Source organism: Mytilus californianus, unplaced genomic scaffold (assembly GCF_021869535.1).
Source record: "Mytilus californianus isolate M0D057914Y unplaced genomic scaffold, xbMytCali1.0.p SCAF_6, whole genome shotgun sequence".
Classification (NCBI taxonomy): Eukaryota; Metazoa; Mollusca; class Bivalvia; order Mytilida; family Mytilidae; genus Mytilus; species Mytilus californianus.
The window spans coordinates 117915074-117941855 of NW_026262712.1; the positions used below are offsets into that span (position 1 = coordinate 117915074).

Genomic DNA, 26782 nt, shown 5'->3' on the forward strand with positions numbered 1-26782 from the left:
CACTGAACCATGAAAATGAGGTCAAGGTCAGATGACACCTGCCAGCTAAACATGTACACCTTACAATCATTCCATACACCAAATATAGTAGACCTATTGCATACAGTATAAGAAAAACAGACCAAAACACAAAAACTTAACTATAACCACTGAACCATGAAAATGAGGTCAAGGTCAGATGACACCTGCCAGTTGGACATGTACACCTTACAGTCCTTCCATACACCGAATATACTAGACCTATTGCTTATAGTATCTGAGATATGGACTTGACCACGAAAACTTAACCTTGTTCACTGATCCATGAAATGAGGTCGAGGTCAAGTGAAAACTGTCTGACGGGCATGAGGACCTTGCAAGGTACGCACATACCAAATATAGTTATCCTATTACTTATAATAAGAGAGAATTTAACATTACAAAAAATCTGAACTTTTTTTTCAAGTAGTCACTGAACCATGAAAATGAGGTCAAGGACATTGGACATGTGACTGACGGAAACTTCGTAACATGAGGCATCCATATACAAAGTATGAAGCATCCAGGTCTTCCATCTTCTAAAATATAAAGCTTTTAAGAAGTTAGCTAACGCCGCCGCCGCCGCCGGATCGCTATCCCTATGTCGAGCTTTCTGCGACAAAAGTCGCAGGCTCGACAAAAATGTTGCTTTGTAATTTTGTTCATACAGTTGTACACAAAGCTGTTGATGTTAAATGGTTTAGCTGTTAACAACTTGATTGATAATCATGTGAAATAGAAAATTACTACCCAAGTGGAAAGATAAATAAAATTTTAATCTACAGAAGCTTTTTGAAGTTAGCAGAATATTCGACCCCATACATGTACTTCAATATAATAGGGCAATCATACAAGTACAATGATTGTACTTTATGCTAAATAGCTAAATTTTAAACAACACAGCATCTTTTACTCTATATGAAATAAATGTCCCATGTGACTAAAATTTATCCACTAAAAGAAATGCCACAATTAAGCCAGTGGCAAAATTATTAATAAGCATGATCATATATTTGACGTAACAAGGTACTTTGTAAAGTTTGTGATGAAAATGCCTATGCATAACCATGATGACTTCAGTTACAGTATTTTTGTGGGTCTGCTCTAGTTTGTTTCAGTATTTAATGCAAAAATCACTTAAAACTGATATACTCCGGAAAAATTGTAGTGGTGAAACTACCTTATATGTTATATATAATGATAGGTCTGAGAAATACAGAAAAACATAAACCAAATCCATAATCAGTATAATGTACGAAATGTATGTACAGTAGCAGAGACAATTGTACATCTATTGTCAAAAGGTGCATTTGTAGAAAAGGGCATAAAAAATATGGCACTTGTAAAGACTTTTATTTCCTTACATTTCTTACATTTTGAACATCAGTAGGAACTCCTTACTTTTATATAGGTATTTACAACGACTACTGTACAACCTAATGGACAATTAATTCTGTTTACATAAGGGAGTAAACCTTTGACAAACATGACAACAAACTAAAAATCACATACATTCTAACGTAGATTACATTTGGCAGAAATATAATACTGATTGACCTTTAAGATCAACAGGGTCATCTCTGTCAATCTGCCGGTCAATCTGAGACTGATCCTTCTAGGATACAAAGGAATTATAAAACCAACTGGGTTAAAGGGGCTTAGTAAGAACATCTTACGATTGTTGGTTACAGAACAACATGTCATTCAAATTATGTTTAATGGCTTGTGTCAATCCAGTGACATTTTCTAGTTTAAACCTACCACAAAAGTTTGATTTAGACTTGATACCAGATTACGATCACAGTGTTCAACGATAAAATCACAAATATGCATTTACCATACAAAAAAACATACATTGATTCTTACAACAAATTGAACTCAAATTGAAATTTAAATAAAATTTATGTCAGTGTAGCTTAATGTGTTTTTAAAGTCCAACAAGGTTTGCATTTTCAAGTATTAACCCGATTTTCGATTTTTAAGTACTGTTAGAGCAAACTGTGAACTGTAATCTTAATGTTAATGATTGTCACAAATACTTGAAAGACAGCATTCACTTCACAATCACCGCAAAATAAATATTTCTGTACTTAAAAAGCTTGTATAATGCCTTCTAAACTTTTAAGTCAATGACTTTCATTTACAAATGTAAATATTGGAAATCTAATTACATAACTTTTTACTTTGATGGTCGGCTTTTTGCAACATCTTTTAAAATTGGAACACAATATAACAGTCAACATAAGTCAACATAAGTCAAAAGCTAAATACAGAAATACGCAGGGAAAACATAACAATGAAGCCAAAGTTAAGTTGATTGATATATATACTTTATATATTAAATATTAGGATCTTATATAGAACAAGTCTGTGCTGAGTCTATGTATACAACATAGTTAATTTGAAATCTTGTGCTAGTTGGTTTCAAGAATACCTGGAAACATTTATTCAAAAAGGTTTTGTCTCCCCCTCTACTTAGAGTATTAGATACATCCATGAGGACATTAGTCCAATTGGTTGTATCAAAATTACACCAATTTGTTAATTCAAAATGATTGCTTTCAATAATTAAAAAAGGGTTCTTAAAATGATTAAAATAGGGTACTTTCAATAATTTAAGAGGGGTTCTTTCAACAATTCAGGATGGGTTCTTTAAATAATTTAACCTAATCTCAGGGTACTTTTAAGCATGATTAATGCAGGTATCCATTTACATTAAATGGTGAAAGTATCTTGCATTTTTATAATTTTTTTTACTTAATTTGGAAGGATGGAACACAAAAGGAAGGAATGATAAATACTCTGCTACCATTCATCATAATTTTTTCCTGTGCTTGTTAGTCTATCATGATGTGCGCACAGGAGAAACACACAAAGCTTAACACAGCCCACCATGTTGAAGACTGTATGTTGTTATCTAGATGTCCTTTGGTTCTTTTTGTACTAGTTCGGTGTTCTCTAAATGTCCTTTGGATATTTTTGTCCTGGTGTTGTTCTCTATATGTCCTTTGGTTATTTTTGTCCTAGTGTTGTTCTCTAGATGTCCTTTGGTTATGTTTGTCCTAGTTCGTTGTTCTCTATATGTCCTTTGGTTATGTTTGTCCTAGTGTTGTTCTCTAGATGTCCTTTGGTTATGTTTGTCCTAGTTCGTTGTTCTCTAGATGTCCTTTGGTTATGTTTGTCCTAGTTCGTTGTTCTCTAGATGTCCTTTGGTTATTTTTGTCCTAGTTCGGTGTTCTCTAGATGTCCTTTGGTTATTTTTGTCCTGGTGTTGTTCTCTATATGTCCTTATGATATTTTTGTCCTAGTGGAGTTCTCTAAATGTCCTTTGGATATTTTTGTCCTAGTGTTGTTCTCTAGTTGTCCTTTGGTTATTTTTGTCCTAGTGTTGTTCTCTAGATGTCTTTTGGTTATTTTTGTCCTAGTATTGTTCTCTAAATGTCCTTTAGATATTTTTGTCCTAGTGATGTTCTCTAGATGTCCTTTGGTTATTTTTGTCCTAGTGTTGTTCTCTAGATGTCCTTTGGTTATTTTTGTCCTAGTTCAGTGTTCTCTAGATGTCCTTTGGTTATTTTTGTCCTGGTGTTGTTCTCTATATGCCCTTTGGATATTTGTGTCTTAGTGTTGTTCTCTAGATGTCCTTTGGATATTTTTGTCCTACTTCGATGTTCTCTAGATGTCCTTTGGTTATTTTTGTCCTAGTGTTGTTATCTAGATGTCCTTTGGTTATTTTTGTCCTAGTTCGGTGTTTTCTAGATGTCCTTTGGTTATTTTTGTCCTGGTGTTGTTCTCTATATGCCCTTTGGATATTTGTGTCCTAGTGTTGTTCTCTAGATGTCCTTTGGATATTTTTGTCCTGGTGTTGTTCTCTATATGTCCTTTGGTTATTTTTGTCCTAGTGTTGTTCTCTAGATGTCCTTTGTCCTTTGGTTATTTTTGTCTTAGTGTTGTTCTCTAGATGTCCTTTGGTTATTTTTTTGTCCTAGTTCGGTGTTCTCTAGATGTCCTTTGGTTATTTTTATCCTAGTGTTGTTCTCTAGATGTCCTTTGGTTATTTTTTTGTCCTAGTTTGGTGTTCTCTAGATGTCCTTTGGTTATTTTTGTCCTAGTGTTGTTCTCTAGATGTCCTTTGGATATTTTTGTCCTACTTCTATGTTCTCTAGATGTCCTTTGGTTATTTTTGTCCTAGTGTTGTTCTCTAGATGTCCTTTGGATATTTTTGTCCTAGTGTTGTTCTCTAGATGTCCTTCGGTTATTTTTGTCCTAGTGTTGTTCTCTTAATGTCCTTTGGATATTTTTGTCCTAGTGTTGTTCTCTAGATGTCCTTCGGTTATTTTTGTCCTAGTGTTGTTCTCTTAATGTCCTTTGGATATTTTTGTCCTAGTGTTGTTCTCTAGATGTCCTTCGGTTATTTTTGTCCTAGTGTTGTTCTCTTAATGTCCTTTGGATATTTTTGTCCTAGTGTTGTTCTCTAGATGTCCTTCGGTTATTTTTGTCCTAGTGTTGTTCTCTTAATGTCCTTTGGATATTTTTGTCCTAGTGTTGTTCTCTAGATGTCCTTTGGATATTTTTGTCCTAGTGTTGTTCTCTAGATGTCCTTTGGATATTTTTGTCCTAGTGTTGTTCTCTAGATGTCCTTTGATAATATTTGTCCAAGTGGCTTTGTCTCATTGACATATATATACCCCACATCTCTTTCATTTTATTCCAATCACAAAAATACATGTAATCACAAAGCCTAAAATAACCTTATCTTAAACATTGAAATGCAATCATAGACAATGGGTTGTCTCATTGGCATTTATACCACATGTTCTTATTTTTATAATAACTATAATACTGAAATTTCAACTCCAGATTTAAAAAAAATTTACTTTAAAATTTGTCAGTAATAAGAGGAAACATGATACACTGTATGTACATGTATACAGTAATTTTAGTGTGTATTTATTATTGTGATTGATGAAGAATGGACAACAATGTGAAAATAATTATTGCTAATTCTGGAAATGCTGCATACAAATGATGGTATCAACATTTAAAATGGACGTTCAAATTTTTGTGAAACCAGTATCCTGTTGCAATTTCGCAATAATAAAACATTGTAAAAATTTATGATTTACAGTACTAAGTTTCAGATAATCTCACATGTAGCCATTTCTACAATAATGGATAGCAGTTAAAAATGAATTTAAACAACAAAAAAAAAACACTTTTGAACACCAAAAAGCTACATGTAAACATACAATGGTACAACTGATGAAAACTCATAAAAAATGTCTTTTAAAGGTAACAATTCATGCAGATGAACAAGATCACATGAAAATTAATGAACCATTGCTATTTAAAAGGTTCATACTCAACATCAGAGAAAAAAGTGGTCTTAATTAACCCCCAATAAAAGGGCTATGCTTCATAAAGTTCTTTCATGTGGGTTATAATTATCATATGGACTGACAATAAACTTGTACTAACCCAGATAACATTTGACAACCTGTTGTTAGAATCATATTTGTGAATGTGACTTGCAATTTCTAACTTTTGTTGACCATGAAATGTCATGAAAGAAGAAACCTGCAGTACTGTAGCATTGATATTCACTTTTAATTAGGGAATAACAATAAATGTCACATGTTAATTAGAAATAATTTATCAGTAATTTATCGAATATTCTCCAATAAAAAATTTAATGTGATAAAATGTCAAGGAAATGTTTCATTGCATCATTTATTTGAATGAGGAACATATGACATAAGATGGGGTTAAAATTATTCCTATTTCTACAAAAAATAAAAAAAATAAAATAAAGAAGAGAAAATCAGAACTGTACTAAACTTGAGGTACAAATGCATTTCCAAATAAACTGCTACGCTGAGCGCAGCTAGATACACCCGCAGAGGTCCAACCCTGAAAAGTTGGGGCAAAAATGGACACAATATTCAAGCTTGATTCAGGTCTGAATTTGGATTATAATTAAATATTTGACATATTATAGGTTTCTGAATAAATGTAGTTAAAGAACTTGAAATTGATTATATGAATTGAATTTATATTCAAATAAAGATTTCTTGCTGTTGTGCAATACTTAGTAAATCTGTTGTCAGACTATAAACAAATAAAGTTCAATTAATTCTCAATGTCATATTAGAAATTTATGAAAATAAAAAGGGAGCTTACATCAATAGATATAAACAATTCACCAAAGTTTCATGAGAATTGGTGACAAGCATTTTTGAGTTATTGTCCGAAAACAGAAAAAACACCCCTTTTTTTAATGAATAAAACCCAATAACTCAGAAATGTAAAATGTAAAATTTATAAAATTCTAAAGGGAGCTTACATCAATACATACAAACAATTCACCAAAGTTTCATAAGAATTGCTGAAAGCATTTTTGAGTTTTTGTCCGAAAACTGGAAAATCCCCCCTTTTTTTATGAATAAAACCCTGTAACTTGGAAACGTAAAATCTAAAATTTATTAAAATCGAAAGGGAGCTCATGTCAATAGATATAAACAATTCACCACAATTTCTTGCAAGTTGGTGAAAGCATTCTTGACTTATTGTCTGAAAACTGGAAAATCCCCCTTTTTTTAATGAATAAAACCCCATAACTCAGAAACGTAAAATCTAAATTTTATAAAAAATGAAAGGGAGCTCACGTCAATAGATATTAACAATTCACCAAAGTTTTATGCAAATTGGATAAAGCATTTTTGAGTTAATGTCCGACATGTTGATGACGGACAGACGGACAGAGGTATACCATAATACGTCCCGTAAACGGGCATATAAAAACCCAGGCAAAACTTGAAATAAAATAAATAGTCTCCATTCATAAAATTCCCATTTTCACAAAATGGTATATTAAGCAAGCCAGTTTTTATGGCACAAGACCACCAAGTTCTATGCAAGCCTTTTTAAAGTCAGATGAGACATTTAAATACGTTCTCAGCCAAAATTTTTGGAATTTCCATAAAATCAAAGACTTTAATGTATGCTACAAATCTCTCAGCCAAATAAAAAGTATGGTAGGTATACACCAAGTCTTATACATGAAAAGGTCGACATTCAGTTACCCTTAGTTATCTTTTTGACTTTTGGGGCTTCCTACAAAAGGGTCAAACAGAAATCTGATAAGGATTTCCCTAGATATAATTTTGAACTAGAGAAACAAAACAAGATATAAAACATGCAAAAAGAATACTGTTGTTGGAAGACCTTTTGTTGACCGTATATGTCTCTTATCATTCTTATGTGTTGTTGGATTGCTGTTTTATTTTCTTTTTTTTCATACAGGTAATTTATATATTATAAGGAGGAATATTTATTGTTCCAATTAAGGGCCCTTGATGGGCAGCATGACATTTATACACACAAAACAATATACTATGATTTGTAAAAAAAAAATTTTTTACATTGAAATGAAGAATTAAATGTTCATAGATATAAAGCTACATATATTTCTTCATCTTATATAAATCCTGTACATTTTATTCCAGACAGGACCAGAACCATAAAATCATTACAATAATCATCGTTATTACCTATATCTATTTACGTTTCATTTAACATCTAGACATTTAATAACATAATTTCCTAAATATTTTAAGATATAAATTTTCATTAGTAAATAACCAAACAAATTTTGTCTCATTTCAGAGATCTGAAAAGTTATCATAGGATAAATATTGTTTATCTTCTTGAAAAATATCTCTCTCTGGACAACTAGTAATAAAATATAATTCTATTAACTATAATAATTAAACATTTTGAAAATAACTAAACAATAAAAGTCTGTCTTAGTTGTTCACTAAAACATAATTTTCTTGAATGAATGAATGAATGATCTTTATTCTCATAAACCAAATACATAGTTACAGAGAAGATCTTACAATAATAACAAATAATAATAATGACCTTGAGCAGTTACAAAACTTCATTTTTGAACTTTGAACTCTTTGCCATATTTGCCTTTCAAAATTTGAAGAAATCAAAGTTTGATGCATGGAATTATGAAGAGTTGTTTCCTTTTTTTGACAATGATGGTCTGTGACCTCTGATCTATGCATGATTTTATAATAAGTTTTAAAGATTAATAAGTTGATCTGTCCATGAGTTTAAATAGTTCATGTTATTACACACGATATCATCTTTTTAGGTACAGGATCATTAATAATAATAATACTATCTAGGTTTTATCAGGTTCATAACCCAGACCTACTGGTTTCAAATCTGTCTTTCAGTAAAGAGAGAAAATAAAAAACCTGTCAATCACATGTGGCAGGGTTATTGTAAATGAAAATGTTCCATCGCTATCTCTTTTCTACAAAAAACTTTTAATTTTAAAATTAAATAGCATTCAGATGTGGGAATAGATTAAAATTAAATCACCAAGTTGTATGGTTAATATAACTCTGGGTGTTTTTATAAGCTTCAATTTCTTCTAGAGAATTAAAGTGTTTAACCTTTGCTTTCTCCTTACATATATAACGTATTAAGGAGATGTAATACATTTTGAATGTAAAAACAACATCGATTGATAACCACATGACACTGAATTGAATATTGTTACTTTTTCTATATATTTTAAACAGATGCACAGTACAGCCATGGTGAGCAGCAATTCAAGAGAAGTCTACATGATGTTTGGTGACATATTTGGTAAAAACTGAGAATTTGATGGCAATTTTCATAAATGAAAAGATACACATTATTATTAACAAAGAGAGTTAAACTTTAATTATACTGATTCAAAAAACTTTTACAACATGTTAACAGTCTGCACCAAATACTTTTTCATCTACTAGTCCAGAAACTAAATATCAAAACTTGTCCCTATATGACTATATAAAATTTTCACTAGTCAGAATCAATATTTAATAGTCTGGGGCATCGGACTTGTGGCTAATGGTGCAGACTGTGTTAATCTATCTTTTTTCGCAGTTGTACACATATACCCAAATACCATGAAGAACTGGTTCTTGCAACAAGGAAATAAATACAATTTGTTCAAAAACACTGGATACTCAACTTGTACTTATGGTTCAGTGTCAGCAGACTGCTGAGAAAAGCAAAACACATGGGCGATTCCCTCTCAAATAACAAAATAATTGATACAACTGGCCCTGAATTGTCTCTTTGAGCCAAACATTTCAATATTTTCCACAATTTAATCAGTGTCAAATACTTAACTGAGGCTTTTAATTTGTGTAGAAAATAATCTCATCAAACATTATTACAAATATATATTCATTATCTGGATATGTCAAAATCAGGTTACGCTGCAGATGTTTCAGTTACCAGAAATAAAATGGTCTATTGTGGTGTTTTTTTATGGGCTAAAATGTATATTTGAGGAACAATGATACTGCAGAAACAATTAGATGCATGTACTGCTGTAAGGAATGGCAGCATTTCCTTTAACATGTCTGTACCAGTATTCCAGGTGTCAAGTACTTGGCAGTTTGTTTATTTATTTCACACCTACTTTTATTGATACAACATCTGTACAAATACATCTTCATGTCATGTTATCTTAAAGATTATAAAGGTCAAACTTGTTAGGCAGTGAATGACCCAGGCAGTATCCCTTACAAATATATATTCCTGGTATAAAATTTATTTAAATTTTGTTGGTTTCAGGTAAAATATGACTAAAAAGACAATATAAAAAATTACCAGTATAAGTTTCCGTGGGCAGGGATAAAGATCACCTACTTGTTTTCTTTAACTGCCATTAAAAAACTTTAAAAAAGAGACATTATATCACCTTCCATAGTAGGTTTTTTTTTTTTTATAGGATATTTGTAATATATTTTCTCTTTCTAAAAGATTATAGTAGAAAGGAGACAAAACATGTACACAATGCAAAAGTTATACTAGCTATTTCTCCTTACAAGTCCTATTACTCAAAACAGATATGTTCATTCAGGTCTCCTTTTGCTATGCACTGCAGTATTTGTTTAGATATACGACCTCATTATGCCCTTTTTCAATTATACATAATTGCATTTTGACCTAAAAAATCACTTGTTGTAGATAAGAAATATTTTGACATCAGAAACAAGCAGAATTGCACATGTTGTATGTTGGACGAGATCCACTGAACACAATAAAGATATGTTGAAAGTAAGTAAGATTGACATTGGATCATCAATGTTGCAGCAGATATTTAGAGCATGTACAACAGTTATCTTAATAAACGAATTCCAGTAAACAAATCATTCCTCAAGGAACTCAACTATGTTTACTGATTACAGTACCAATACACAATAGATTTATACACAGATATACATATAAGTATTATCATTTATCAGCAAAAGATGCAGGACTTGGATCATTAATTACTTTACAATAGACATGATTTTATGAGCAGCAGTTCTTCCATACAGTAAACAATGATATGATATCAGTTCTGATGACAAAAAAATAAAACAGTGGAGATTTCTTTTAACATTGTAAATTAAAAGGCCAAATATATTTATGATCTTCATATAAACCTGCAGCCCACAACCAGCAAAATATCTACACTCTCCTTTCTAAATGTTGGCTAAACTTTCTGAAAGTTAATAACTTTTAACAAAAAATTTGTAAATAGACAAATATATGTATGCACCATTGTACCAGTTACATTTGTAGTGCTCTGCACACAAGAAGATGGAAGTTAAAAATAATAAGATGTGATCAATGCCAGCCAAAAGACATCAAACATAGACCATATGAGACTATTACAAACATTGAATCAGGATTGATGTCTCAGATGAACAGTTACACTGTGCACAGAATAATGAGATTCCTTGTCTTAACATGCATATATATATACATGATATACTGGACCAGGGGTGGATCTAGGATTTTAGGTTAGGGGGCGCAAACTGAAATTTTTTTGAGGTAAAATTATCGAAATATTCTTTATTGAGCTGAAGACAACCCATGTTTTGCATATTTTATGGGGTGCACGCCCGCCACGCCCCCCGCCTGAATCCGCCCCTGTACTGGACAGACTAATACCATGAGAACAAGAAAAGACACTTATTTTTTATAATCATCTAAAACTACATGATTATGAATCAAAGACTTAAAAGTAATAATGAAAATGAAATTGTCTGATAAAGTCAAAGAATAGGGTATAGAGTGAACCAGTTAGAACAATACATAAACATGTACCATGTGTACAGCATCAACATGGAAAGAACATCAAAATAACTAGAAATGCAACTTTATATAATTTCATTCAATATTAACACTATTATCAGGGGCAGATCCAGGATTTTTCAAAGGAGGGCATGATTCCATAAAAGTGAAGTAATATTTTTAGACGATTTTAAGCTAAGAAATGATATAAATTTCTGATCAAATGGGGGGGGGGTGTATGCCCTCTTCACCGCCCCCTGAATCCATCACACTTACATACATGTATCACACAACAATCATCAAAACTCAGTCAATAGATAGAAATGGGAGGGGGGGTGTTCTTCAAAGAAGAAGGGAAAGAGATAAGTAAAAATTACAACTCTCCTCTAAAAAAATACATATTATAAAAATACCTGCCATGAAGTAACAGAACATGTTTAACTTGTCCAAACTTCCTAATCTTTAAGCTGCAAGAACTTTTTTAACAGATTATGTTGTTACTGGTGTTTATTTTCAGTGACACATGGAAGAAATATTTCCCTTTTGATGTTGAAATTTGACATCTGTAGTACCACAAGGGGTGCATTTATTACATAACCACTGCAATCTGCCTTCGATTGACAAAAAACACAACCCTCTAAAATGTCTAATGTAAAAACTTACTGGCATATATCCCAAACAGTAGTTATTTAAATTATCATTATTGTTGAACTTATCTAAAAAATGATAAAAACTTTTATTCAATTTAATTACATAAAATTTCATGATATTTATGAGCTTCAAGTGTTTTAAACTGTGTTTGTAAAATGGTAGTTGAAGTTGTAATATATGTAGCTTGTAACTTCCACTTGAAATTTATTCAAGATTTCATGGAAAGTTTTATTGCCTTACAAGAATATATATATACATATAGAATAAATGTTATAAGCATTATGGATATTACATAAATGTTGCTATTGAATGCAAACTACATTTTGTACATCAAATGAAGACTTATAAATACAAAATATACAAAAACATTATATTCAGCAACTTGAGAAATGCTACAATTCTTTAAATAAATATTTCTTTCAAACAATCATTAAAGCTGATAAAAGTTTTATTACAAGTATCACATAAACCTCACATCATCAATGATCCATGTACACCATGCATTCAAACCTTCTATGCCTAATAATATACTTAACATATTGCTTATAGAAGTTATAGTACATGTATGTGAAACAGACAAAACCATGAAAACTTATCACTGACCAATCATTCAACCATGAAAATAAGGTCAAGGTCAGATGAAACCTGCCTGACTGACATGTTCACCTTTAACTCATTCCATGCATTTTTATGCACCTGTACTAATTCAGGAGCCTGTTTGTCGTTTGTTGGTGTGGTTGCCGGCATAAGTGTTTCTCATTTTTTATATAGATTAGACCGTTGGTTTTCCTGTTTGAATTGTTTTACACTAGTCTTTTTGGGGCCCTTTATAGCTTGCTGTTCAGTGTGAGCCAAGGCTCTGTGTTGAAAGCCGTACTTTGACCTATAATTGTTTACTTTTTACACATTGTGACTTGGATGGATAGTTGTCTCATTGGCACTCATACCACATCTTCTTATTTATACTTATACAGCTGACTGGTTGCTTATAGTACATGTATCTGACATACAGACCTGACCACAAAACTTTTAACCTTGATCACTGATCCATGAAATGAGGTGAAGGCCAGGTGAAACTGCAGACATGTAGACCTTGCATGGATCCCATATACCAAAAATAGTTATTTTATAACTCATAATAACATGAATAAGTGAAAAATTCATGCGACAAAAAAACTTTGGTATAATTTTTTTAGGCACTACTAAACCATAAAAATGAAGTCAAGAACAATGAAAATATAACAGATGGGAACTTCGTAACATACATGTAATGCATCTGAAGAGAAGGTATGAAGCATCCTGGTCTTCAACCTTCTGTTATATAGAGCTTGACACAAATATTTAATGCCACAGCCAACAGATAAGCATCCCATGTGTAGCATTCTGCTAATGTGTTGCAGGCCACACAAAAATGATCACACTTTACTCTTTTGTCATTTGGAAGACTAAAAATAAAACATTAAGGCATTGTTCAATATTGGTTTTCTTCATAGAACTATGGATTCACCCTGGCCAAATATGGTTAAGTCAATCAGTGTTGGTAACCACAACTCCACAACTTCTTTCTGAGAGCTTTATTTTTACATGGTATTTGACAATATGGCAAATAGTCCTCACGAAGGTATGATACCAGAAGAACCTTGTGTACAAAACAAGTTTATTACAGAAGAACATTGAAGTATTATTTTCTATCAATTTAAAAAGTGGGTTGAATGCAATTTCTTGCTAAATGATTGTAACATGTGCAGAAATGTTAAGTTATTCATGCAGCATTAAATCAACTTGAAATTCTCCTTATTGAATTGTGCATACATGTACATGTATACTTAAACAAACCCAACTGTTCATTTTCCCACAGACATTTAAAAAAAAATATTTGATATAGTTCAAGGTACATTTTCAATTTCAAACAAGCTACACTAGCTTGTCAGTATTTGCTATACTAGCTAATACTGAGTTTGGTTAATTGACATAATCTTAAAAGGCGGTCAGTATTCCAATTAGTGCTATTTGTGCATACCCTACTGACTGACTTGTTTCTGTTTTGTACTTCATATATATACACATGAAGTAGAATTGACAAAAGAAAATCTTGCAAGGTTTTTAATTTCACCGAATTTCAGATAAATCAATTGTGGTCATTACATTTCACTCAAATAAATATCAAAATTATATCCATTTTTTAAAAACATTTTATAAAACAGTTGGGATATTGGACACTCTTTTATAAATGTTTATTGTAAAAAGTTGACAATGGTATGAGTTTGCATTAGTATGACTTTCCACTTTTCATACTTATTTGTTGAAATAATATTATTTCTACCCACCATCCCATTTAAATTTTTTCAGAACCACAACTGGATATTGTGATTTCCTCAGCTACTTTGATAGTACATGTAGGTTGGTTCACAAAAAATTACATATAGAGTTCTGTATTTTATTTGAAATTTCCTGTACATTTATGTAGGCATATTATACATAATTATGAACTATTTTTTAATTTGACTTTATTTTTCATCGTCACCATCTTCAATATCATGCTGTTCAGATAACTTTGTTCTTAATTGAAATACTACATTGTTTAAGGTTCACTTTTGTAACAACTCTGATCGTATATAAAATGCATAACTTACCCAATATAAAAGTCCAAATAAATGGGAAAGCAATGAATGCCTTCATTTTTTAAAAACATAGACACGCATGTTTTATGATATATCCATTTTAATCCGTGTAAATAACAATATCTGAACTCAAAGATTGTTTACAACATCCTTGCAATCGGTTTACAATGTGTATTCACTCAACCATGAAACCTCAATAAACGATAAATATAAAATGCGGATCGACCTCAATTACAAACAAACAAAACGAAAGTAAGCAAAATTAACTGCTGAAAATCTTTTTTTTTAATATTTCATTGTCTTGAACTCTTACAAAGGTAACTTGAACGAAGATCAAAATTGAAACATTTATATCATTATACGAAAAACTTATTTTAGATAAGTATCCACTTTTGTTCCAGCTGTTCAATGTAATTCTGTGGTGCTCCCAAAAAGGGGAGGAATTTTCTACAAAGAAAGTTCATTATTTCCTTCCGGCCATTTTTTGATTCAAGGAATCACAGGAAATCACAAATCTGTAAACAGTCCCAAGATGTCTCAGACACAACCTCGACAAAACTTTCATGCTGAAACTGAGGCGGGAATCAACAAGCATATAAATCTCGAACTGCATGCGTCTTATATTTATCAGTCAATGGTAAAATATTTTTTTTCAATGTGTTCTGTTTATGAGGTTGGGAACGCCAAAATGGGGAAAGGCTCCCCGATTGAGTAACTATCCTTTAAATGAGGGGAACTGTTTTTGAGAAAAAAAATTTTCTTTAATTCCAATCTAATAAGAATTAAATCTCTGCACTCGCTCATTTTTTTATGCTTGGTCGCTGTGTGTCCGTCGGCGTCGCTGCGTGGCTCCCTCCAATTAAATGATTTAAAATAGTTGCTTTCATTTAAAAGAGTTGATATTTCTGCATATCATAAGCCAAAACATTGAGACCACATCACTACCGTATATTATTTAAATGAAGTTGTATAGGAGCCAAAATGTTGGTTAGATGTTTATTTTGTGTTATTTATTACATGTCATTAGGTTTAATGAGGGTCGTAATGGGGGTACCTTCATGACGAATAACGGTAAAAATTCTTGCCAAATGACGTTAACAGTAATTTTTGTTGCATGACGATAAAATGTACACTTTCTTTTAGACATTAATAAATAGACTGATTTTGACGAATGCCGGCTTGTTTAATGAGGATAGGAATGCCCTTTACCGTCAGGCATCAAACTGTCATTTTAGGCTACAGTTAGCGTCAAATTGGTTAAAATTTTACCGTCATTCATCAAAATATCCTTATCATGATTCGTCAGAGGTCTCAAATAATTATCGTTACCTGGCGTTATTTTTGGAAAAAAATTAACGTGATTCGTCAAAATCAGTAGGTTTTTTATTGTCTAAAAGAAAGTGTACATTTTATTGTCATGGACCAAAAATTATCGTTAACTTCATTTGGCAAGAATTTTTACTGTTATTCGTCATGAAGGTACCCCCATTACGACCCTCTTTAATGTTTACCTTAACATACAAAATCAGCTGAAAGAAGTTTACCTAGTTGATGAAAATTCCACTGGACATGCTATGCACCAAAACTCGCTGAAAGAATTTGGGCAGTAAGTCAGTCACCGTTCTAGAGTTATATCCCTTTATAACTTGGTATTGCAAATTTTTTTGTCTTCCCACTCTAACTTAAGTTTGCCTCATACAAATTTTATGACACTAATACACAATGCTAAGGACAAAAAGTGTGATCTTCACTGAACTACTATTAAGGTCTTAAATCACAAAGCTTATTATGTAAGGCGGTAAGAAATAAAAACATAACAGTGAAAACATGTAAATAACACACAGCACAAAAAACCTTAGACTAGAACAATAGATCTAGATCTCTTTAAAAACTAGCAGTCACATCAAATTCTCTCCAAAAGTATTTTCACATTTTATATTAAGCAAGCTTGAGTGAGGGCATTGGTGTCCTCAGACACACTCTTCTTTTGTTTTTTTTAAGTTTCAAATTTCAGTTCTGTCTAAATTCTTGAGTTCCAGATAAGTTAAGAAATACTTCAAATCCAGAGTTGACATGTCATAACTAAGGAGTGAGCTGCCATGTTGACTTGCTGAAATCCACAAATGTGGGAATAATGCTTTAGAACATAAAATGAAACACCACCTACCTCAAAACTCCATTTTAATGCAATATTATCTGAACTTAGGGCGTATACGTAACAGAAAACCTTCAGCTTGAGAGTTTTCATTCGTATGACGTCATGTTATGACATCGGACGTTATTGCGCCAAAATCATTCATGAAATTTCGCGGAATTTTATTTTATTTTGATTTTATACATTTTTTAAGCTCTTGTGCATTAATTCTTTTTGTTATGCATTAGAATCGGAATAACGGTTCTGTAGTTTCTTTACCAATTTCAATTTGAACATAACGAAATCAGCATACTGTTTGCACATAGGGAACGATACATGAGGATTTACGTGGGAGGTAACTAGTAACAACCACCAATATGCACATCTCTGAGTCTGCGCTAAGTATAGATATATCTAGAATTTTATCAAGGTGTTGTTTACAAAGCGAAAGAAGCAGTCATATTAGAATAAAGAATAACATTTTTTTTTATTATTAAAAGTGATTGATGCAGACTAGATATACTATGTCTGATTTCATTTGACTATAATAATGAATCTACAGTTGATATATCCAGAATGTTGTTTTTTTCAAATCATAACTCAATACAATGAAAATTATTATTTCCAGGCATATTACTTTGACAGAGATGATATAGCACTTCCAGGTTTCCATAAATATTTTGAGAAACTGTCAAAACAAAAGAGATGTGAGGCAGAAAAGTTAATGGAGTATCAAAATAAAAGAGGTGGAAGAATTGTACTTCAGGATGTTCAGGTATTACTAGTCTAAATAATGATGATGTCTTAAATGGCTATTTTAATTTTTTGTTGTGACACAATCCTGATTGCTTATGAGACAACTATCCAACAGAGTCCAAATGAAGCAACTATAAGAAACTGTACGGCCACATTTAACATAAAATTCTATCACAATTTTTAAAAGAATTCAAGACATTTCAGCATGTACACCCTTACTATATATTTTGAATTAACTGAAATATACATGTATATACAGTGGATTTACCAAGATTCATCCATCTGTCATTCCTATATAAAACTTGAAATGTAATAAGACAGTTCATTGATTATGTATGTTTAAATTACAAAGCATATACCATACATGTAGTTGTATTTTCTTCAAAATGTAACAAAGGATTAAACACTTTTTTCACAAAAAAAGAAATTAACTACCATCCAATTCTGAATATGGTTAAAGTAAAAACAAAGGATCTTTAAAGCCTGGCCTTTTGTAGAATTTTGTTAGATATAAAAGACCAATTTCCAGTTCTATTTTAATAATGATTAATACCGATTAAAGTCAGGTCAGTTAGTGTTAATGGTGTGTTTGAATCATAGCCTATGAGTGTTATGTAATAACATAACCATTGTGACACTAGAAATGTAGGGGGAAATGCACGAATGTGAAAGACCTCTATTAAGGTAGTACTACAGTCTAACAATGATTTTTTGAAGATATTTTTTTTTATCACATAATTTTGAATTAAGTATTATTCTGCACAGTTTGTAAAAATCCCAAAGTCATTGTCATATCACAACAGGGAGTAAATTAATAATGAACTTATGTAAATAAAAGCACATGGTAATTTATCTAAATATATAGGCATTTGGGAGGGGCTAATATGTCAATCATCTGTTGATACCAGTGTCCAGCTGTTAATCCCTGATCACAAGATAAATATTGTGGTCTTATCTCATTGTATTGCAACAAAAGTAATATATATAACATGTTTATAAACAGAGAAAAAGAAAAAGATATGAAGGAAAAAATCTAAAGGATGAAATCTACAAAAAATGAAAAAAAAATATGGAAAAGAGTGTGAAAGTATCTTTGAAATCCTCTGACTGCCTGTATAAATTTGGTCTTCTACATTTAAATACAGTTTTAGGAATTTTAACCAACTTTAAGTTTATCTGAAATTTTTCAATTCCATAAAACTCAAAAATCATGTGGGAGTGTCTTTTTTTAAAGAAGTGGATGGTCTTGGATCTTTTTATTAACATGTGTTTTGATGCACAATTTTAATGTTCTAGCTTAAATTTCAGTAATAGTATATTTCTTTTTAAAATTCAAATGAAATTTATTCTTTATAGTGAGAATAATGATGATAAATATTGATTATATGCAGCTTGTCAATCCTGTTATTCTCTTATCTTAGACTGTCTTGACAGAGGCGGAGCTTTGTCTATATTTAATTACTACATCACAGATATTGGTCAAATCTGTGACGTCAAACTCCCGCCAAATGCCAAGTTAGTGTTGCACAGTGCCACACATAATGCAAAATTTACAGCATAAGAGCATCAAAGAGACAAAGTGTGTGGTTCTATTGATAAAGTAATGGTGTCAGAATACTCCTGGGGTGTTCCCAGTGGAATTTTTGTATTAATGTTACATTTATAGGGGTTCTATTAAAGGGGGAAATTCCGTTTTTAGGTCATTTCTCAGAACAATTTTTCATGAGATTTGTTAGGAAAAAATGAAAATATAAACTTTATGGGTACCCCCTTTGGCTTGACTTTGATATATGTGATTAAAGGGAGTATTTTCTACAATACCGTGTCCCAGTTTTTGGATAATTTGTTTCTAAATGAATTTATAGGTCTCCAAAGATGAAAGGTGAAATGAGGTTTGGCATCCAGCAGTAAAAATAATATATCTTATTACTGGAGGCATATATCAAAAATCTGATACACAGTTTTGTAGTTTGTATATGGTTGATTAAAGGGATGAAAACAAATTTTTACTACCATTTGACCTGAATTTACCATTTCCATCCAAGTTGGAAGACCACTTTTTTGGAAATTAATGAGCTATATTTTAAGATTTATCATACCAAAAATAAATTTATCTATGGATTATGAAAGAGTAATATTTCAGCTTTAAAATGAGTTAAAGATTTTAAAAATCCATTGAGTAGTTTTGGAGAAATTAATCTTTAAAGAATGTTGGTTGGCGTCTGAAAATTCTGACTGTAGTGCTACCTTATCTAGATTACTTAGTAGAACTATGTTACTTTAAATGAAACTTTGACATTTGATATATCTACTTGAGGACTAAAGTTACCAACAAAGATTATTATTTCATTATTTATATAATCCTTAGTTAATCAACCATACATAAAAATGATTTAAAAGCAATTACCTAACATAAGACCGTACAAACAGACAACACCAATCACCATGAACCGACTCATTCGACAAAATATGTACAAACAGACAACACCAATCACCATGAACCGACTCATTCGACAAAATATGTACAAACAGACAACACCAATCACCATGAACCGACTCATTCGACAAAATATGTACAAACAGACAACACTAATCACCACGAACCGACTCATTCGACAAAATATGTACAAACAGACAACACTAATCACCACGAACTGACTCATTCGACAAAATATGTACAAACAGACAACACTAATCACCACGAACTGACTCATTCGACAAAATATGTACAAACAGACAACACTAATCACCACGAACTGACTCATTCGACAAAATATGTACAAACAGACAACACTAATCACCACGAACTGACTCATTCGACAAAATATGTACAAACAGACAACACTAATCACCACGAACTGACTCATTCGACAAAATATGTACAAACAGACAACACTAATCACCACGAACTGACTCATTCGACAAAATATGTACAAACAGACAACACTAATCACCACGAACTGACTCATTCGACAAAATATGTACAAACAGACAAGACCAATCATCACAAACGGACTCATTCAATGAAATAGATGTACAAACAGACAACACCAATCACCACGAACCGACTCATTCAACGAAATAGATGTACAAACAGAAAACACCAATCACTACCAACTGACTCATTCGAAAAAATAGGTGTACAAATAGAGAATACCAATCACCAACAACCAACTCATTAAACACAATAAATGTACAAACAAACACCACAATGAACAACACATGGTCTAGATAGCCTAACTTGTACATGTTCCCACCAATGAACAAACATGGTCTAGATAGCCTAACTTGTACATGTTCCCACCAATGAACAAACATGGTTTAGATAACCAAACTTGTACATGTTCCCACCAATACACAAACATGGTCTAGATAACCTAACTTGTACATGTTCCCACCAATAAACAAACATGGTTTAGATAACCTAACTTGTACATGTTCCCACCAATAAACAAACATGGTTTAGATAACCTAACTTGTACTAGATGTTCCCACCAATACACACCACATGTTCTAGATAGCCTAACTTGTACATATTCCCACCAATGAACAAACATGGTTTAGATAACCTAACTTGTACATGTTCCCACCAATGAATAACACATTGTCTAGATAGCCTAACTTGTACATGTTCCCACCAATGAACAACCCATGGTCTAGATAGCCTAACTTGTACTAGATGTTCCCACCAATGAACAACACATGGTCTAGATAGCCTAACTTGTACATGTTCCCACCAATGAACAACACATGGTCTAGATAGCCTCACTTGTACATGTTCCCACCAATAAGATGATACATGATCTCTTTTATTCTAATTTTTTACCAGATGGGCAATGTTTACCCTGTGGCCATTAATATGACAATTTTTTTAATTGTATTTTGGTAGAAACCAGACAAAGATGAATGGAAAACTGGTTTGGATGCAGTACAGACATCGTTAAGTCTGGAGAAAAAGGTCAATGAGGCCATTCTGGCTCTACACAAGATTTCTTGTACTCAGGGTGATGCACATGTATGTATGATAATGTTGTTACACAAGATTTCTTGTACACAGGGTGATGCACATGTATGTATGATAATGTTGTTACACTAGATTTCTTGTACACAGGGTGATGCACATGTATGTATGATAATGTTGTTACACAAGATATCTTGTACACAGGGTGATGCACATGTATGTATGATAATGTTGTTACACAAGATTTCTTGTACACAGGGTGATGCACATGTATGTATGATAATGTTGTTACACAAGATTTCTTGTACACAGGGTGATGCACATGTATGTATGATAATGTTGTTACACTAGATTTCTTGTACACAGGGTGATGCACATGTATGTATGATAATGTTGTTACACAAGATTTCTTGTACACAGGGTAATGCACATGTATGTATGATAATGTTGTTACACAAGATTTCTTGTACACAGGGTGATGCACATGTATGTATGATAATGTTGTTACACAAGATTTCTTGTACACAGGGTGATGCACATGTATGTATGATAATGTTGTTACACAAGATTTCTTGTACACAGGGTAATGCACATGTATGTATGATAATGTTGTTACACAAGATTTCTTGTACACAGGGTGATGCACATGTATGTATGATAATGTTGTTACACAAGATTTCTTGTACACAGGGTGATGCACATGTATGTATGATAATGTTGTTACACAAGATTTCTTATACTCAGGGTGATGCACATGTATGTATGATAATGTTGTTACACAAGATTTCTTGTACACAGGGTGATGCACATGTATGTATGATAATGTTGTTGGTGAATACCATCCCCATCTCTCTAGGAAAAACTTATGAATTCTAACTCCACTGATCAATCAACAGTGGGATGTGTTACTTTTTGATTAAAATCCACAAAATATCTATTCAAAATCCTGCAAATATTGTAAAAGTGGGACTGCTACAAAACTAAGGAATATGATACATGTATATATCCTCTTTAAGAAACCACTTACATGGATTTAACTGTTGTTAATGAAAAATTGACCATAAAAGATTCATTAAAAATACTGTTGCCTTTTGTTACCAATTTTAGTTTGATAAATTTTTTTTTTAACTTCATTAAGAAATATGGATGACCTAAATGTCCATCAAAAGTAAATTCTACAAGAACTAAAAATGAAAATATTTACAAAAATATGTTGTGATATTAAATATACTACCAAAATGAAGTAGACTTTAATAGGCTATATTGAATTTTGTTGGCCATTCTGGCAAGTTTGGAGAATTCTTTGAATAATGTGTTTTTGAGTAACTAATTGTTTAATTGAATTTTTATTTTCATTAGTTTGAAGATTTCCTTGAAGACCATTTCTTGGGTCAACAAGTGGAAATAATCAAGACATTGTCAGATTATGCAACCAGGCTAAAGAATGTTGGCCCAGGACTAGGAGAGTACATATTTGACAAAGATCTGTCTTCCTAAATGATACAGGGAAGAGGAAAATCCATTCCAGGAACTATCAAAAGAAAAGAATGATGTTTAATATTCAGTGCAATTTATAACAATGTTGTGCTTTCAAATGTATTTCCTCTGTTTTTGTATTCCACAGCAAATTTATGTACCGTTGTATCAGGCCACTTCAAATGATATTCCATTGTTTCAAGACACAATAAGGCCACACCATATTGAGAGTCTATTATTTCAGGATACACAAATTGAAAGTCTATAATTTTAGATTAGACCAACTTGATAGCTTATCATTTCAGCCAATTCGAGTCACACCAAATTGTCAGTTTGTCTCTTTACAAATTGCAGACTTATATACCTTATTTCATTGGTCATTTCTTATCCTATAGTATGCTTCTAGATGTAAGACAAAGGACAATCAATCATAATAAATGATTGATTATACTTAACCTCACATGTAGAGGTATAATATAGAAGAATGAACACCCCTTTCTCCTAAAAGCTTGATAGATTTCAATAAAGCATTTAGACAATCTTTAATATTTAATGGCAATGTGAATGTTTCACAATATCAACAAAGAGATAATGAATGGATGTACAGGTGTCATGAAATAATAGAAAATAGATTATAACTGACAAGAAGATATCATTTGAATTTCCTTTTTTGTATCTTGTCATTATTCTTCATGCAGAGAAGTTGCAGAGGGCATTAATAAGCTGTTTTGAATCTTCAGGCAATATTTATATGTCTTTCATTTTACTCAATTGTATTTTGATATATAAATATATATTTCATTTAATGTTTTACATCATTAAATGTTTATTTACATTATTATCATAGGATAGATATATCTATGGTGCTAAACTATAGTCAGAACACATTAATTGTTGATGGGGAAATTTTTTGCAAGAATTTAATTTCTGACAATTATAAGAAAGTACAGTTTAAAACAACTTCAGAAATACACATTAAATTAGACCACTCATATAAGAAATTCTTGGTCTAATTTAAACATTTCATATGTCTGAAATTAAAGCCTTGTTGAAAATATCCCAGTTGTAATTAAAGAACTGTCTCGTTTAAAGAATTTCCGTTTTAACTGCATTTTCCCAAACTGTCAAATCTATTGAATAATTATCACAAGTTAGTTGTTACAATTATACACTTTGATCTTGTGTATCACTTAACCCAAATATCACATGGAAAGAACACGTTTGCTCCATTGAATATATTATAATTCCAATACAGTAACACTACCTTAAAAAGCACCTACTGAAGAAAAACATACATTTTTTTAAAATGAACCACAAGAGAAGCTAATATTTTATTGTATCTCAACTGAGAAGTTACTTAATCTACCTCCTTATGATATTATGTTTCCAGACTAATAGAGTCAGTAAGATTTTTATTAGCCCAAGACAGGACTTATTATAGTATACCAATGTTCGTCCATCCCTCAGTCAACACTTCGTACATTAACTCAAAATTGCTTTAAGCAATGATCATACAATTTTAACACAACACAAGGATTGATGTAAAAAAGCTTTCGATGACATTTCAGAGTTACAGGACTTGAACCATTTGAATTAAGGCAATTATTCACATCTCGTGCACTAACTCTAGTATGCCTTGATTGATGAATGTACTCTTGATTATGAAATTTTTCTGGTTTCTCATTCCAGAGTTATGAGACTTTTAACAGTCATAATTGACACAATTCTTGTCGAAGGATATCCTCATGCGTGTTTTTCTATGGAGCCATTATATTTGCTTCTGATTAAATGCCTTCTAAACACCTGATTTTATTTTTGTAACAATTTCAATATGCACAAGAATAGGGTATTATGCGTTGTGCGCAGCTGTTTATTGAGCACAATATGTCAAAACTGTGATACAGATTGATCTCATAGAATCTTTAATCATGAAATTATTGTATATTCATAAATGTTTGTTGTATTGTATAAATTAAAATACTAAGATCATGTTTCTATCTTCAGTTTTCTTTTTTAACATGGAATACCTGTAGCAAGAGGGGTTCAGACAAACCCCTTTGAGAACAACATTTTTTTTTAAATTGGAGATTCAGATTGAAGTTTGACTTAAAGTCACAGTGTCATGACCCTGAATAATCCCCCTCAGAGACATTTTGGCTAAATATATAGTATTTATCTTTGCTGATCAAATATTAAACTGATATGAAATTCTTTTCTTGTGTTATTAAAAAATAGGATTAATGAGACAGGATTGTCACTTTTCTGGCTGTGCATCATCATTGTTGTCAACTCGTAATGTAAAGATTACTGATTTGGGTTCATTTTATGGAACATTTTTGTGTACAATTGCATAAGTATCCCTGCTTCCTGCAGTCATGTTCCAGTGACTTCAAAGTTCTACTTTATTTATATTAAATGTCAATGTCAAGAAGTCAAATATTGAAAATATTGTGATGAACAACATAATTCACTCATGTGCACATTTTTGAATTAATGTGTTGTTTGTCACTCATTGAGTATAAGTTTTATGTTCAAAATTTTGGATTAGTTTTTTTATGTTCAAAATTTTGGATTAGTTTTTTTTTAACAAGGACTTTTGATGTTTATAAAGTACAAATTTGAAATCACTGGTGTACAAATATTTTTGAAGGAGATGATTAGTTATTCTATAAGTATTTATGGTATACCATAGACCTTATTGCTATTTGAGAATTTGCGACACTTCTAACTATTGACGTCGTACAACAATCACTTTTCCTTTGTGGTGTCAGAAAATTTTATTATGACTTCAAAATTTGGCAGGAACCTTTGTGATGTCCAGTAATGAAGAATGACTAGAGAAATGGTGTATTGATATATGGTTGATTTTACTTTATGCCATTGATGTTGTTGAATGAGTCTCTATGCACTTCAACTTCAGGGAGATATTCCAACCTTTAGGGGTCAGTAATTTTTATACAACCGCAAAAAAATTTATGTGGTCGTATATTGGTATGACGTTGGCGTTGTTGTCGTCGTTGTTGTCGTCGTCCGAAGACACATTGGTTTTCGCACTCTAACTTTAGTTTAAGTAAATGGATCTCTATGAAATTTTACCATGAGGTTCAATACCATAAAAGGAAGGTTGGAATTGATTTTGGGGGTTTTGGTACCAACAGTTAAGGAATTAGGGGCCAAAAAGGCCAAAAATAAGCATTTTTGTAACTTCCAGACATAACTTGTGTGTAAGTGCATGTATCTCTCTGACATTGTACCACAAGGTTCCATATCACAAAGGGAATGCTGGGATTGATTTTGGGGGTAATTGCCTCCAAATTTTAGGAATTAGGGGCCAAAAAGGGGTAAAAAAATAAGCATTTTTCTAGTTTCATGACAATAACTTGTGTGTAAGTGTATGGATCTTCATGAAATTGTACTACAAGGTTCCATATCTCAAAGGGAAAGCTGGGTTTGAGTTTGGGGGTAATTGCCCTAAATTTTAGGAATTAGGGGCAAAAAACAAGCATTTTTCTAGTTTCATGACAATAACTTGTAAGTGTATGGATCTTTCTAAAATTGTACTACAAGGTTCCATATCACAAAAGGAAAGCTGGAATTGAGTTTGGGGGTAATTGCCCAAAATGAATAGGAATAAGGGGCCAAAAAGGGGCCAAAAATAAGCATTTTTCTAGTTGCCAGACAATAACTTGTGTTCAAGTGAATGGATCTCTATGAAATTTTACAATACGGTTCAATACCATAAAAGGAAGGTTGGGATTGATTTTGGGGGTTATGGTACCAACAGTTAGGGAATTAAGGGCCAAAAATAAGCTTTTTTGTAAATCCCAGACATAACGTGTGTGTTAGTGCATGGATCTCTCCGACATTGTACCACAAGGTTCCATATCACAAAGGGAATGCTGGGATTGATTTTGGGGGTAATTGCCTCCAAATTTTAGGAATTAGGGGCCAAAAAGGGGTAAAAAAATAAGCATTTTTCTAGTTTCATGACAATAACTTGTGTGTAAGTGTATGGATCTTTATGAAATT

The 26782-nt window shown here is 32.0% G+C and overlaps 2 protein-coding genes across 2 annotated transcripts in view; one reads left to right on the plus strand and one right to left on the minus strand.

Moving 5' to 3' along the window:
• Window positions 1-14605, minus strand: part of LOC127704177 (low-density lipoprotein receptor-related protein 4-like) — an 81656-nt gene extending 67051 nt beyond the window's left edge. Inside the window, exon 1 of the mRNA XM_052208066.1 lies at window positions 14439-14605. Within this exon, the coding sequence (XP_052064026.1) occupies window positions 14439-14484 (46 nt within the window). The 5' untranslated portion in view covers window positions 14485-14605. The remainder of the gene's footprint in view (window positions 1-14438) is intronic.
• A 261-nt stretch (window positions 14606-14866) lies between these two features.
• Window positions 14867-24744, plus strand: LOC127704187 (soma ferritin-like). The gene is made up of 4 exons (XM_052208125.1): window positions 14867-15063; window positions 17189-17335; window positions 21206-21331; window positions 22637-24744. Exons 1-4 carry the CDS (start codon window positions 14959-14961, stop codon window positions 22772-22774), a joined length of 516 nt encoding a protein of 171 aa, XP_052064085.1. The 5' UTR covers window positions 14867-14958; the 3' UTR covers window positions 22775-24744.
• Window positions 24745-26782: the final 2038 nt, after the last annotated feature.